The 14,050-nt window shown below is 55.8% G+C and overlaps 2 protein-coding genes across 2 annotated transcripts in view; both read right to left on the bottom strand.

Annotated features, from left to right (window-relative positions):
* Positions 1–3,828: 3,828 nt before the first annotated feature.
* On the bottom strand, positions 3,829–6,714 carry LOC113971069 (transforming growth factor beta activator LRRC32-like). The gene is made up of 2 exons (XM_027690617.1): positions 6,407–6,714; positions 3,829–5,846 (listed from the first exon to the last, which is right to left on the bottom strand). Exons 1-2 carry the CDS (start codon positions 6,629–6,631, stop codon positions 3,864–3,866), a joined length of 2,208 nt encoding a protein of 735 aa, XP_027546418.1. The 5' UTR covers positions 6,632–6,714; the 3' UTR covers positions 3,829–3,863.
* Positions 6,715–10,422: 3,708 nt separating this feature from the next.
* Positions 10,423–14,050, bottom strand: part of EDA (ectodysplasin A) — a gene marked incomplete at its 5' end in the record, with an annotated part of 64,747 nt that continues 61,119 nt past the window's right edge. Inside the window, 2 exons of the mRNA XM_027690421.1 lie at positions 10,423–11,678; positions 13,514–13,644. Of these exons, the coding sequence (XP_027546222.1) occupies positions 11,427–11,678; positions 13,514–13,644 (383 nt within the window). The remainder of the gene's footprint in view (positions 11,679–13,513; positions 13,645–14,050) is intronic.

The raw sequence follows: 14,050 nt of genomic DNA, 5'->3' as shown, positions 1-14,050 counted from the left end.
CTGGATGGCCAAAGGTTTGTGTCCCTCACCACTGGCACTCGGGCAGGGGCCAAAGCAAACGCCCCTGAATGGTTTGTGACCCCACTCACCGTCCCTGCTCCCAAGGGCTTGTGGCTCCCAGGCTCAGGAGGGGCACCTTGGTCCCAGGGGTTCCCCTGCCATCAGTGTCCCCTCAGGCCCCTGGTGACCTCAGTGCTCCCCACCCCACGCTCACCTACCGCCTGACCACGCGAGGAGCCACATCCTTCTGCCCGGGGCTGTGGCAGTGACGCAGTGGCACAGCAGTCATGTGGCACTGACGTCCTGGAGAAAGGCAGGTCCTGCTCCCCAGCCAGCTCCTGCCACGTCCCAGAGGTTGGGGATGAGATCCCAGCTGCTGGTGGGCACCATGAGCCTCCTGTCCCCTCTTGAGGCTGGGGACAGTGAGGGTCACTCTGGGTGCCAGTGCCCACCCTGCTGTGGGGCTCTGCTGTCCTTCAGCAAAACCATCTCCTTCCTCTTTCCAAGGCAGTGCTGGAGTCAGGAACACAGGGCAGGTGCTGAGGGTGGGCTGGGGGTGGCAGGGACTCTCTCCTGGCCAGTTTATCCCCTCCAGAGTCACTTCCCAGCGTGACCTGTCCCCACAGCCATCCAGTGCCCCCAAACTGGGAGCAGGGACTGAGGGGCTGCACCTGCTGGAAGGAGAATCACCCCCGGTGACACTCCCTGTGCTGCTGTGACAGAGCTGCCGGGGCAGTGTCCCGGACCAGCAGCCCAGGGCAGGCTCTGCAGGCACAGCTGGGCTGGGGGATCCAGCTGCACAACATGTGGCAACATCTGCAGCCCCCCCCCAGCCCGGGGAAGCGATGCCGCAGGGGCAGCACAGGGCTGTGCAAGGCAGGGGGGCATGGGGGGACACGCTCCCCATCTGGAGGTCCCAGCCTGGCCAGAGCCCCCCCAGAGAGGAGGAAAGTGTCATGAACAACACGCCCGACCCCACCCTCCAGGCTGGGAACGGCTGCCAGGGGAGTTGTGTTGAGTCAGAGCTGCTGTGGCAGAGAGGGATAACGGGAAGCAGCGGCAGCAGCACAGCCCGAGGCACGGGAGGGATGCGTGGGCTGGTGTCCTGGAGGTGCCACCAGCCTCCTGTCCCATCCCAAAGCTGTAGAATAAGCACCACATTCCCTAGGAGCAAATCCAAGGCAGCCCAGCACGGGGAGCACGAGGACGGGGATTGACGAGATCAATCCTATTTGGGAATGGGCACTGCAGCAGCATCAGGAAAAATAAAAGAAATGGTACCTCCAGCAGCGTTTCTGGAGGGGGACATACCTTCAGCTGGGTGGAACAACAGCCTAAAGCACGTGATCTTCATCATCTCATCAGCATTGGTGAGATTCAGGTTCATTTCAGCTCTGCTTAATGCAGAGGAGCATTCTCCTCACTCTGCTGGGCTGTGGTGGCTTGAGGAGTGAAATCTGCCATCAGCTCCCAGGATATTCCTCAGCTCTGGAAGTAGGTGAAGCTCTGGTTCATCCCCATAGAGAGAAAGAGAAATAAGAGGGAAAAAAAAAGGAAAAAGGGATTAAAAAGGTGCTATAATTGAGTTGCAGGGAAGATAATTTCCTCCTGGGTTAGAGGAACAGCTTGTTGGAAATTTTTGATAAAAATCTATTATTCTATGAAAATGCAGATCCAGAGAAATGTGAAGGCTTTCCACTGGAAAGAATGAGTTTTGCTGGATTTCTCAACGAGTTCTCTAGAAAATTTGTCAATGGTCACAACATTTCACCCACCGCTGCTTTTTTTGTCAGACCAAAATTTACACTCCTGCTGCCTCCCAGCCTGACTCAAATGCAACATTTTTGGCATCCTCACTTTATTTGTTTGAATTTCAATATTCCACATATCTTTTGCCCTCCTTTTGGATGAAGAAAAAGCTTGAGATGCCAAGACACGCCTGGGATAGGGAAACCATTTCCCCTAAAGCCTGGGAAGCTCTGGATGAGGGGCAGTGCAGACACAGGACATACCCCGGGTCTCTCTTGGCCTTGTGCTGGTTCCTGCTGTGAACGTGGTTCGGTCCCACCTCGTTGTCCCCTGTGCCAGCACAGGCCCTGGGTGCTCACCCTGCTCCTGGCCAAGCTTTTCCTGTGACTGGGAGAAGGGGACATTGCCCTTGGCACTGACGTGGATTCAGTTCTTGTCAAATCCATGAGACACAACCTGGAATCCTGTTTTTCTGCGAATTGGGAAGGCAGATGGACATCAATAAATGTAATAACCCAGCACACCATTTCCCTGGCTCATTTTTCACACCTTCACAGCCCTTCCTTGGCCTTGGAGGTTCTTCAGGCTTTCTTGTCTGTTTTAAGCTTAATCTCCCCTCCCCAGGCTCAGGCAGCCTCCCTGTCCCACTGCCAGGCCACCACCCCTCTTCTCCCCCTTTCCCTGAGCTTTATAGAATCCTTAAGGTTGGAAAAGTCCTTTGAGATCATCGAGCCCAGCTTTGTGCCTTTGGGAGCCTTCCCTGTGGGTTAAAACCAGTACCACAAGCCTTCTTCCTGTTTTCAGGACATTTTTTAGCAGATGCTTTAATTCTTGGAGGAAACTCCAGGCATCAGCAGCCGCTGTCCCCAAGTGCCACTACCCCCGAACAGGCCATCATCCCCCCCCAGCTGCTGCTGCTCCCGGGGACACGACACATCCTGTGTCAGCAGCGCTGGATAAACACGGCCCGGGAGCGCTCAGGAGCTCAGGGCAGTGCCTGGCACCGAGTGCCCGGCAGTGCAGGGTGTCCCTGAGCACCCGGTGGCACGTGGTGTCCCTGCTGCTCCCCACTGTCCCCTCGGTCACCCGGCTCTGGGTGGCACCAAGGCTCCAGCCCTCTGAGAGCTCAGCGGAGCAGCACAAAGGGCAGGATGTTTCCTGGTGACATGCGAGGGAAGCACAGCCTGGGAGGGGTTAAGTGAGGAACAGAGGGCACAAAAAATACACCAGAAACACCCACCGAAGGCAACAGCAGCGTTCTGGGCTCCGGGCAGGTGGCCCCAAAGTGTCACCGAGTGCTGGGCTGGGGAAGGAGGTTGGCACGATGTGAGGGACACGCTGAGCTCACCCACCTCCTGCCACGGCACTTCCTTGGCACACAGGAATGCAGAGTCCTGCCCCAGGGACGTGCTCAGCTCACCCACCTGCTGCCATGGGGTTCCTGGGCACATGGGAAGGCAGGACCCTGCCCCAGGGAGCCCAGGTGCCACCCCAGGACAGGAGACACTTCTGGGGAGAAGCAAAGAAGAGACCCAGGATGGGACCAACTGTCCCTGCCACTGTCACCTCAGGGGTCCAGGCGCTGAGGGTGGGATGTCCTGCACCCACCTGAAGGGCCGGTGACAGCACAGACTCCCACTTCTCTCATTCCCATGATCCCAGTGGGTGAGGAGACACCCACAGCAGTGCGTGGGAGCACTGTAAGCCCTGCCAGCTCCACAGCACCATTCAGATGAAAGCTTGGCAGGGAAAGGCAGCAGAAGGACGAGCAGGGTCCCACAGAAACCCCCTCCCCATCCCAGCACTGCGACCCACCCTCAGAGCCACCACCAAGCACCATTCCCATTTCCTGCCCCTCACCAGACTAAGGAATGCTTCAGGAGCAACAGCAGGTATTTAGCAGAGCTATTAAACCTTATTAAAAGGCAGACAGGGACTTCTGGGAAAGCTGGGAAACACCCAGGTGGCCCCAGTGGAGACAATTCCCATCCCACAGCAGAGCGTGACTGATTTAAAGGGAACCCACAGGAACCAGTGACGAGACCACAATAATATGATTAATATTAATATTATTAATAATAATTAGAGTTCTGACTGATTGCTACAGTTCTAGGCTACACTTTGGTGACCATGTCTGGTGGCCTCTCCTGGGCTGGCCCCTCTCCTTTGGGATGGGGCGGGGAGACCCCCACCCTGTTGCTCCGGAGTCCCGCACAGCCCGGAGCCTTCTGGCCTTTCCTCAGGAGGCAGAAAGCCCCGGCACTGAGGAGGGAGAGGCCCACCAGGATCACCAGCAGGGCCAGTGAGCCAGTGCCCTTGGGCTGGGGACAGAGCCACTGGGGAGAGCTGGTGATCCCGGCTGAGATGTTCTGGCCGTGGTCCTGGAAGGAGCAGCGGGCATCGCCCAGGTCCCGCACGGCCACGCCGGCCGCGCGCAGCCAGTCCAGCCAGCCCAGAGAGCAGCAGCTGAAGGGGTTCCCGGCCAGGGACACCTCCCTCAGCCTGTGGGACCAGCCCACGAGTTTTCCCAAAGTCTGCAGGCTGTTATTCCGAACGTCCAGGCTTTCCAGTGGGGAGCAGGACAGACCTGCAGGCAGAAGGCTCAGACGGTTCCCGGAGAGGTCCAGGATTCGGAGCATGCCCAGGCAGGGCAGCACTGCCCGGCTCTCGTCCATCTGGTTGCCCCTCAAAGAGAGTTCCTGCAGGGAGAGCTCCAGCCCCCCCAGGGCTCCCGTGGGCACAGACAAGTCCCTGTTCCCCGACAGGTCCAGGGAGAGCAGCGGGGTCCTGTTGAAGGCGTGGGGGTGCAGCCTGGTGATGTTGTTCTCGCGAAGGCTGAGGTGCTTCAAGTGAGGCATGTTGTAGAAGGGGGTGCAGGTGTCTCCAGGGGCTGGAACGTGAGACCTCCCTCCCAAATCCCCTCCCTGGTCACTTCCCTGGCCCTCGCAAGGCTGGAGGTGGTTGGAGCCCAGATCCATGCTTTCCAGCTGAGGCAGGGAATCGAAGAACCAGCGTGGCAGCACTCGGAGGGCATTGCTGTGGAGGTCCAGGGAGCGCACGAAGAGCTCAGTGTGCTCTACTGGAGCAGGAGAAGGGTCAGCAGGCTCTGTGCCATTGGTGAGAGACTCCCTGGCCACCTCCTGGAGGCAGTTCATAGCCAGGCTGAGGCTGTGCAGGGAGTCCAGGCTGTGGAAGAAGGTAAATGGTAACAGCTCCAGGCGGTTATTGCTGAGGTCCAAGTCAGCCACGTGTGTCAGAGTGGCCGTGGGACGCACGGTCCTGTTGAACCGCCCCATCTCCTTGTAGGGCAGGACAAAGTCCTCCAGCCGGTGAGAGCCTGGGAGCAGGGAAGCAATAAGGTTGTTGGAGAGGTTTAAGTGTGTGAGATCATTGACTTTGGGGAGCTCTGGGAAATGGAGGAGTCTGTTATGGCTTAAGTCAAGCACTTGGAGCAGGTAGGGCTCCACTCCCTCCTCGGAGGTGAAGAGCTCCAGGGCATTGTGGCTGAGGTTTAAAACTCGCAGCTGCGTGAGGCTGAAGCCAGAGATACACTGGATGGAGTTCAAAGCCAAGTTTACCACCTCCAGCTCTTGCAGAGGTTCAAAAGTTCCCTCCTGGATTTCCATGACGTAGTTGTTGCTGAGATCGAGCTCCCGCAGCCCTGGAGTGCTCCAGAAGGTCCCTGCCAGCAGCTTGGTCATCTTGTTCCTGGAGAGATCCAGCACCCTGAGGCTGGTGAGGTTGCTGATGTACCAGCCTGCCATGTGGCTCTCCAGGTTATTCCCCGACAGGTCCAGGACCTCTATATTCCTGAGCAGACGGAAGGCTTCCCCATTAGCCAAGAAATTCCGGTCCAGGTGGTTTGATCCCAGGAGGAGTGAGCGCAGCCGGGGCAGCTGAGCCAGGGTGGTGGCTGACACGGCTTCCAGCTGGTTGAAGCACATATCCAGGTACTCCAGCTGCCCAAATCCTGGCATGTAGCTGTCTGACAGGTTTTGGATGAAGTTGTTGGAGAGTTCAAGGTGCTTAATTCCTTGGCCAAGCTCCTTGGGAAACTTCTGCAGGCCGACTCCTCTGCAGGACACCTTTGTGGGGCTCTGTGGAAAGACAGGAGAGCTGTGAGCACAAGGGGGGGGCTACAAACCACAGCTCCAGCCAAGCCAGCTGCTGTCCAAGATGGGAATGAGCAAGTGGAAATGAGACTGTTGCCTCTTCCCATGCCCAATTGGTCCAGAGCATCCCTGTTTAGGCAGAGAAAAGTGCTGTGGTGGGCTCCACCTTCCCTCTCGCTCCAAACTGGTTTCCTCTGGAATTGGAAGCCTGGATGGGGAGCAGCTGATTTCTCTCTGAGGGGGGGACCAGCTGTTCCCCATCCAGGCACCCAAATGCCTTTCTAACATCCATGGCAGCTGTTGGAATCCCTGTGCTCCATCCTGCCTTTGAGCATCTGGGGCACGGCAGGGATATGGTAACAGCTGGATGCTGGGATCAACTCGCAGGAGACTGGTTCGCAGACAGGAAAAGAGGAGAGGCTGGGAAGGTTAAAGAGATGGAGGAAGGTGAGAGCCATGGGGAGGAGACCCAGAGGGATGCTCACAGCCCCAGCGATGCTGCTGGAGCCATACCAGCCCAGGTGCTCCTGGGAAAACAGCCTTACCTGCTGGCAGGGCATGGACCTGGGCCTCGAATCCGTGCTAGACCGGGCTCTGAGGATGGATGGGAGCAGCCAGAGCAGCAAACATCCCCTTTCAGCCAAGAGCATGTTGGGCTGCGGGCGCTGCCAGCCCCGTCCCGCTCCTCCGGCGCTCTCCGGCAAGCTGGGCAGGAGCCAGGCTCTGTATAAATAGGCTTCAGGATGGGATGGGGGAAGGAGATAAGGCATGTGGGTGTTCGTAGCTACGGAAGTGGGAAAAGAAAGACATAAGCCTGAAGAGGGGGAAAAACAGTGCAGAAAGCACTGCAGGGAAGGGAAAGAGAAACGGCGGGATGGGAGGAGGCTGCTCAGGTGATCGGGGTGACCGAGTGTGACATCAAACGCCAGGAGGCAGAAGTGGCACTTGGGAGAGCCGAGCGGGTTTGGGGGAGTTCCCCCGAGCAGCTTCCCTGTGCCAGGGACAGGCTGTGCCCTGTGCCAGCTCCTGTCGGGCAGCTGGTGCCGAGGGCACCGGGAGCAGCCAGCGAGGGCTCCGTGGCCATCCTGAGCCAGGGACTGAGCTCCCGGCTGTGGCCATCGGGCATCACCGCGGGATTCCCGGCATCCCTGGGCCGCAGGTGAGCCCGTCACACCGAGAAATTCCCCTCCCCAGCTGCCGCAGCCCAGCCCGGGGGACTCTCCTGCAGCACCTGCCCCTCCTCGGGAGACAACGGCTCCCCGGGATTCAGCTTCCCAGTGGGATGTGCAGAGCTGGCATCCCCCTCGTCCTCCTCTTCCTCCCCAGAGTCTGCTGTGCTGCCAGTGCTGCTCATGTCCCCACCAGGACGGCTGCCGGGTCCCCTCCTCACCCAGGGCAGGAACCAGATGGGAACTGTCCCTGTGGCAGCTCCAGGTGGGATCTGGGCACTCAGAGCTGCACCCCACACACAGGGACTTTTTTATGGTGGCATCTCCGTGTCCCTGTGCCACCTAGTGCTGATACACTCCCCGGGGATGTACTCCTTGTGCGTCACAGGGTGTTCTCCAAAATGCACAGTTTTGGGGTTTTTGGCCCAGTGTGGCCAATTCCATCCGAAGGAGCAGCTCCAGGCTGTCGAGGGGTTACCCAGGGATGTGGAGTTTCAGCTGTGGAGCTCGTGCTCTAGTCCTAGAGGTGTCTGGCAGGAAGAAAACTATTATATAGACATAAACCACATAAATAAATAAACACAGATAATATGTTTATGTAACTACACGTACACATCTGGAAGAAGCAGCAGCCTGGCTTCTGCTGTGGCTGCCCCTCACCCTCTGAGGAGCTTTGTCATGTCAGGATGTGGTTGAGCCTCGAGCAGGACCAAGGTCCCCAGCAGGCAGGACAGGGTGACAGCCCCCCGAGGCCAGGGCTGGTGTCCTGGGCCGAGGCAGCTGTGAGCACACAGCACATCTGTGCAGATGTGAGACCCTGCCAGGGAAACACCGACCTCTGGATGAACCCTCGGCCCTCATCTCCCACCAGCAGCGAATGTGGAGCCCCAAAAGAGGAACTGGCCGCTGCTCCAGCCCTGGTGCACCCGGCCCCAGCACTGCCCGGGGAACCCCGGCTGCTCCTCCTGCACCCCCAGTTGCTGGACACGGGTCTGCCCAGCCCATGGCACCAGCTGAAAAGTCCCTGATTCTGCGGAGAATCCCTGGGCACTCGCATCCCAAGGCTGTGAACTCCCTTTGCAGGAGCACTGGGTGTGGACAAGAGCCGGCTGAGGCACCAGCAAACACTGAGGGGCTTTTCTGGGATTGTGATAAAGGCAGAGTGAACCTCACAGAACAAACAGGCAGAGACCTGCTCCTGAAACCCCAGGGTATCCTATGCTTCTTGTCCTTCCTGCCCTCCACGCCGGCTCCCAGGGCTCCAGAGGGGTCTGTTCCCCCTGAGGCTTTCACAGGACAGGTCTCCAAAGGACGTGAGGATTGAGCAGCAGGACACAGGTGTGGAGGAAGAGAGGATAAATCCCCAGCCCACGTCACAGCCGTGGGTGACAGATGCTCCCAGCCAGGGCATTTTGGAGGCAGGAAGGTACCTGGTTATCCAAGTCCATCGGATCTGGGCTTCTTTCCACGCAGTCCCCTGATGCCGAGAGCAGGAAGGTGAATCCTGAGCAGCTCTGAGCCCAACGAGGGGATGGTGCCTCTCACACCCCCAAAGGATGGAGACGCTTCACCTTTCCTGTCCTGTCACACGAGCACAGCCAACACTCTGCTGGGGCTGTACAGACCTTCCATGGAAACTCCTGGTGTGGCCAGCGAAGGACATCTCTCCGGGAACACCAAGAGCAGGAAGGAGCTTTACTTGCCAAGGCCACCTGCAGTCAGCAGTTCTCTGCTCTCCAACTGGGCTACACTGAGCTCACACTTCGATGTAGTGAGCATGAGAAAAATCCTGTTAACACATTCCATGCAGGAATCACTCCCTCCTGCTCTCCTCCTGCATCCCAGGCACACACTAGAGAGGGGACAGTGGCGCAGGGCTTTTATGGAGAGAAAGGATTCTCCCTCTGCCTCCCCCTGCCAGCAGCCATGGAGCACATCCCAGATCCTGCCAGTGGGGGACAAGGAATGCAAACTCCATCCACAGCTCTCCCAAAGCCCCTGTTATTTATGCCTGCCCCCAGCCTGGCTGCTCAGGCCTGTTCTAAAGCAATTCTGTTAACGATTTGCTTAATGTTCTCACTACACACAGTTGTCCCCCTTCATTCTTGTCAGGGGAACATGTCCTTCTTAATCCATTTTAAAGGAAATAAACCACAAAGCCCAGAGAAGAGCCCTCAAGGCTCTTGCCAGTCCAGCATGTTGAGGCTGAAGGGAGGACAACCCACTAAAAAGCAAGAGCAGCCCATTTGTCACGCAGTTGTTTTACAAACTGCAGGGCCCCTGTGAATAGCGAGGCCGTGGCCAACGCCGGGAGCCCCCGAGGAATATTTATCTCCCAATAACTGCAACACTTGGCAAGGGAGATCACTCACTACGGAAAAGTGATGGAGCCAGGAATGCTTCAGGCAGGGCGGACACTCCCGTGGCCACAGCAGTGCTGGGACATGTCCCGGACACGTCCCTGCAGGTGACCAGGGCTGAGCCACCTCTGTGTGGAGGTGGAGCCATCACTGAGATCATGGAATCACAGGATGGATGAGTTGGGAGGGACCTTAAAGATCAACTCGTTCCACCCCCTGCCATGGGCAGGGACACCTTCCACTAGCCCAGGATGCTCCAAGCCCTGTCCAACCTGGCCTTGGACAGTTCCAGGGATGGGGCAGCCACAGCTTCTCTGGGCAACCTGTGCCAGGGCCTCCCCACCCTCACAGCCAACAATTCCTTCCCAATATCCCATCTAATTCCCTCTGGCAGTGGGAAGCCATTCCCCCTTGTCCTGTCACTCCACCCCTTGTCCAGAGTCCCTCTCCAGCTCTCTCGGAGCCCCTCTAGGCACTGGAGGGGGCTCTGAGGTCTCCCCAAAACCTTCCCTTCTCCAGGCTGAAGAAGCCAGTTTGGGACTTGCCTTATTTGCTACAACAGGCTGCAACTTCACTCCCCTCTTGAAAGCAAAAACAGGCTCTGAAAAGAAATGCAGGGAAACAAAACCCCAACCCAGAGGAGCGCGAGCCAAGGGCTGACACAACAGAGCAATTTGCGCTTCGGCCTCTCCTCAGCTCCAGCACATCTTATGGCTTTAGGTCTCCCCAGCTGAGGGGAGGTAACGGGAGAGAGTTGCTCAAGAAGCCAAAAGAAACAATAGTGTCCCAGCTCTTCTATTAGTCACCAGAAATCGAGTTATGACTAGACTCAGCAGGGCTCAGAGAAAAGAAAAAGTGGTGACTTCATGCTGGACCAGATTTTAAAATACAATTATTTTTTTTCTTTGCTAGAGACTCCATCACCACTTATTTAAGGTAGAAGGGTGCCAAGAGGGAAGGGGTGGGGGGAAGAAGGCTAAAAACTACATCTAAAAGCAGGACAGTTGCTATTAAAACAGAAAAAAAAATAAATTTCCTGTTTGAATATTTTATTCTTAAACATGACAAACTTCCTCCGAGTGTTCTCACAAGTACTTGTGTCTGCTCTACGCGGCTCGGTGAAGCCTGTAGAAATGTGTTCTGGTTTGCAAAATATTAATTAAAAAGGACAAAACAAAAACCAAAAAAAAAAACAAACCCCAAAACAAAATACCCCCGACCAAACAGAACATGCTGTAACAGCAGCAGTACTTTAAGGCAGCCCCCGGCGGGGCAAAGTTACCTCTGGGGTAAGGGCAGGAACTGAAAGGAGCAGAGGCCTGGACCCGGGAACCGGCGTTTTCTTTGGGATTTGGTGGTTTCTGGAATGTGGAGGCAGTTTCCTATCTGCTAAGCCTGTTTTACTAAGGATTCCTCTTCCTCTCGCACTTCCTGCTTTTGCTTCCAAGCTCTGGGAAGAGGCACTTCCTCGCCCGCGCTCCTGAGGATGAATGTAAACACCACGACCCTGCCTCGCCCACCTCCCTCCGCGCCCGCGGCCGTTCCAGTTCCCACTGGGAAGGCAGGAAACCAGCAGCCCCCTTCCTTGCTCTCGTTAGCGTGCAGAAGCAGGAGTGCCTGGCTGGGACAATGGGGACGGGAGTCTGTCTGCTCCCGCTACTGCCTGGGATGCTCTTGCTAGTGCAACATAAAAGCAGAGACCCACAGCTCTCCCGACAAGCCTCGTGTGAAGATCACAGAGCAGAGTATCAGTGCAGTAATACTTGAAATACTGAGACAAGGCAGACACAACAGCCTTTCTTCCTCACAATGCTTTTGCAACCAGCTTTTTTTTTTTTTTTTTTTTTTTTTTTTTGATCCAAGTCTCCACGCAAGTCACAGAGGACAATTGTGCTTCCTGCATTCACATATAGGAATAAATAGCTCTGGATCAGTTTTCTTTACGGCCGGATTACAGAACCCCCTGAAATACTGATACGCTTATGAACAGCAGCACTGTGCAGTTCTGTGAGTATCCTTGGCCATGCCAAGTTCCTCTAGGATGCTGGTGCATCTCCCAGGCGTATGGCCCCAAAGAAAGTTGTGTGCTTGCTCATGTTGATGGAGATGTCAGCATGGACCATTTTCACAGCGATCTTCTGCCTGGCCTTGAGGAGGCAGACCCCGGCTGTGTAGCAGGTATTGAAGTTGGTCTTGCCGGTCTCAATACTCCGAGTGCATTGCAGAAAGGGCTTTTCATCCACCACCACCTCATAGCTGGCAAAATCTGTGAAGTTTATGTAGTATACCTGATGTGAAGCAGGGAGAAGAAAGGTGTTAGGGAGGGGACTGGTGCACGGGGAGCAAGTCCACATTCCTCTCGGTGTTCCCTGGCTAACGAGCCCCTCCTTGGCTCTGGTACACCTGTACTCACGGGAGGTTGGCTTGTGTGAGGCAGAAGAACCCCAAGCCAACCAGCAAACTCTTGTATTCCGCTTCAGACTAAGCATGCAAGAATCCATTAATCCATGTGTCTAAGGCTGAGCTACAAATCCTGCTTATTACAGGGAAAATGACCTGCACAGGCCCCGGTGCAGAGCTCTGCAGAGCCCCCTGTGTGCTACAAACAGCTTCTCATCCCACAGACAGACAGACACATTTGACTGAAGGCCTCTTGCACTTACCTGGCCAGTCCTGCTTCCCGGTCCCATGAGCCTCCTTTAGTGGTGACACCAGAACTGCCCTAAGGTGTACTGGGAGCTGCCTCCGGGGTAACTGGACTCGAGGTGCTTCCAGAGGCACAAGCTATTCCAGGGAAAGCGCTCTCCCAACCTCCACAGCTTGGAAGGAAATCACCCTGCAGTGTTCCTACTGATTTAACTTCCAGGTCTAGTACCTGTTCCTTACTTAACCCTCTCCCACACTGATTCCAAAGAACTGCATGAGGAAGACCTGTCCAAGGAGAAGTCAGTCCCAGGGACCTGCTCCTTCTTGAGAGAGGAAATCCAGCCACTTTGGAGGAATCTGCTAATTCTTCCTAGTCTACACTCTGTGACCTCGGGAACTACACAAGACTGAATCCCTTTTTTCCTTGATGGACCAAAAATGACAAGGCTTCAGAGGCCAAACACTGTGGCAGCAATTAGCATTAGGCACTTGCGAAACAATTATACTTTGGCCTGTGTGGAGTTATTTTTCCTGTCCCCATCCAAATCAGACACGTCACCAGTTCCATGGAAGAGCATCTGACATCCATAGCCCACTTTATCCGACTTGGTAAAGTCCCAGTGGAGCTGCCAACTGGAGTGATATTAGAAACATGGAGGAAGGTGGAATTTGCTCAGTTGTAGTTGTCACACAGAAACCCTCCTGGCTTGCTAAAATCTGCCCCAGAATCAGTTTTTCAGCCCACGGGTGGGTGGACACCTGAGTGCCCTGGCAGGGGAGAGCCCACGGGCTCAGCGATTCCCATCGGAGATTTGTGGGGCACTGGGAGCAGTGTGTTAAATGACAATCCTTCTCCTGCTTTGGGATTTGAATGGGGAGAGGAAATGATGCCTCATTAGCTGCACATTCTATCAGAACACAGCAGTTTCTCTCTTTGTTTAGCCCTTTCTGCAGAAGCAGGTGGGGACATCCATCGTTGGCACCAACCAAGGCGGCAGCGGAGCCATCCCGCTGCTGGTGCATCGTGTGGGATGAGGCCACACGGGAGAGGGTGAGTTACCTGGGCTGGAGTTTGGCCAAACCACCTGGGCCGAGAGCCCTACGCTTGCAGAGAGCGATGTGGCTCCGAAATGACCCCGAACTGCCTGGGGTTGGGCCTTACATTTCTTTCAAAGCACAGAGCGCAGCGTCCTCTCTGCAGGGAGGTTTGGGAGGGCTGGTGAGTGACTGCACAGAGAACTGGAGGATGACCAAAGGGCACTGGTGGGTGTGGGATGGGGATGACCGATCTCTCGAGGGCGGTGTCACGGCAAAACGTGTGTGAAACCACGTCCTCCCGAGCACACCCCTGGAGCTGAAGCGGTTACAAGGACACACAAAGCTGTTGGCATTTGGTAGTTGTCTGGAGCCCTCTCGTGGTTCATGCAAGGCTTCCATTGGAACACAAGTATAGGAGTTAGCCTAGGACCGTACTCACTTCTACCTGACTATAGATGAAGTATGTGCCGTCCACCAGTACCTCCAGCTCCCCACTGCGGGCATGCAGCTTAAACACCTTGGGGTTCATAGTGATGCGAGACCAGTCATTGAGGACTCCACCTGAAAGATCTCAGTATGAGAAAACGGCAGTCACTCAGTACCTGTCAGAGGAAAAGCGCGGGAGCACAAAAATACAGTCACACTGCAGGGATCACACAGCCCGAAGTCAAGGAATTCAGCGGGACAATCCCAGAATTCAAGACTAGGGTGTGATAGTTGGGGCTCCTCTCTAGCTCTGATCACGCTGCCACTTGCTGGGGACACCCATTTCCTGCAGTGAACAGGATGACTGGGGGACAACTCTCCCTCCCCTCATCCAGGGTCGTTCTCCTCATCCTCAAAAACAGGGTCACACGACTGATTTTAATTCTGGTGTTCCTTGACTTCCCCATCCCTGACTTTGCCACGAGCATTATCTTAACAAACACTTTGTTGTTACATCTCCAAGGTTTTTAAAAGCCAAAATAACAACAAA

Source organism: Neopelma chrysocephalum, unplaced genomic scaffold (genome assembly GCF_003984885.1).
Source record: "Neopelma chrysocephalum unplaced genomic scaffold, ASM398488v2 Primary Assembly neopelma1_81, whole genome shotgun sequence".
In the NCBI taxonomy this organism is placed as follows: Eukaryota; Metazoa; Chordata; class Aves; order Passeriformes; family Pipridae; genus Neopelma; species Neopelma chrysocephalum.
Note: the sequence above shows the minus strand (reverse complement) of the source record. Positions and strands in the feature narration are given on the sequence as shown.

Bases quoted from the DNA above. Each gene is read 5' to 3' on its own strand.
- LOC113971069 (XM_027690617.1), bottom strand. From the start codon at position 6,631: ATGCCTTATCTCCTTCCCCCATCCCATCCTGAAGCCTATTTATACAGA. The intron at 5,847-6,406 runs GTAAGGCTGTTT...GTCTTTCCACAG, and splicing joins GGTCCATGCCCTGCCAGCAG to AGCCCCACAAAGGTGTCCTG.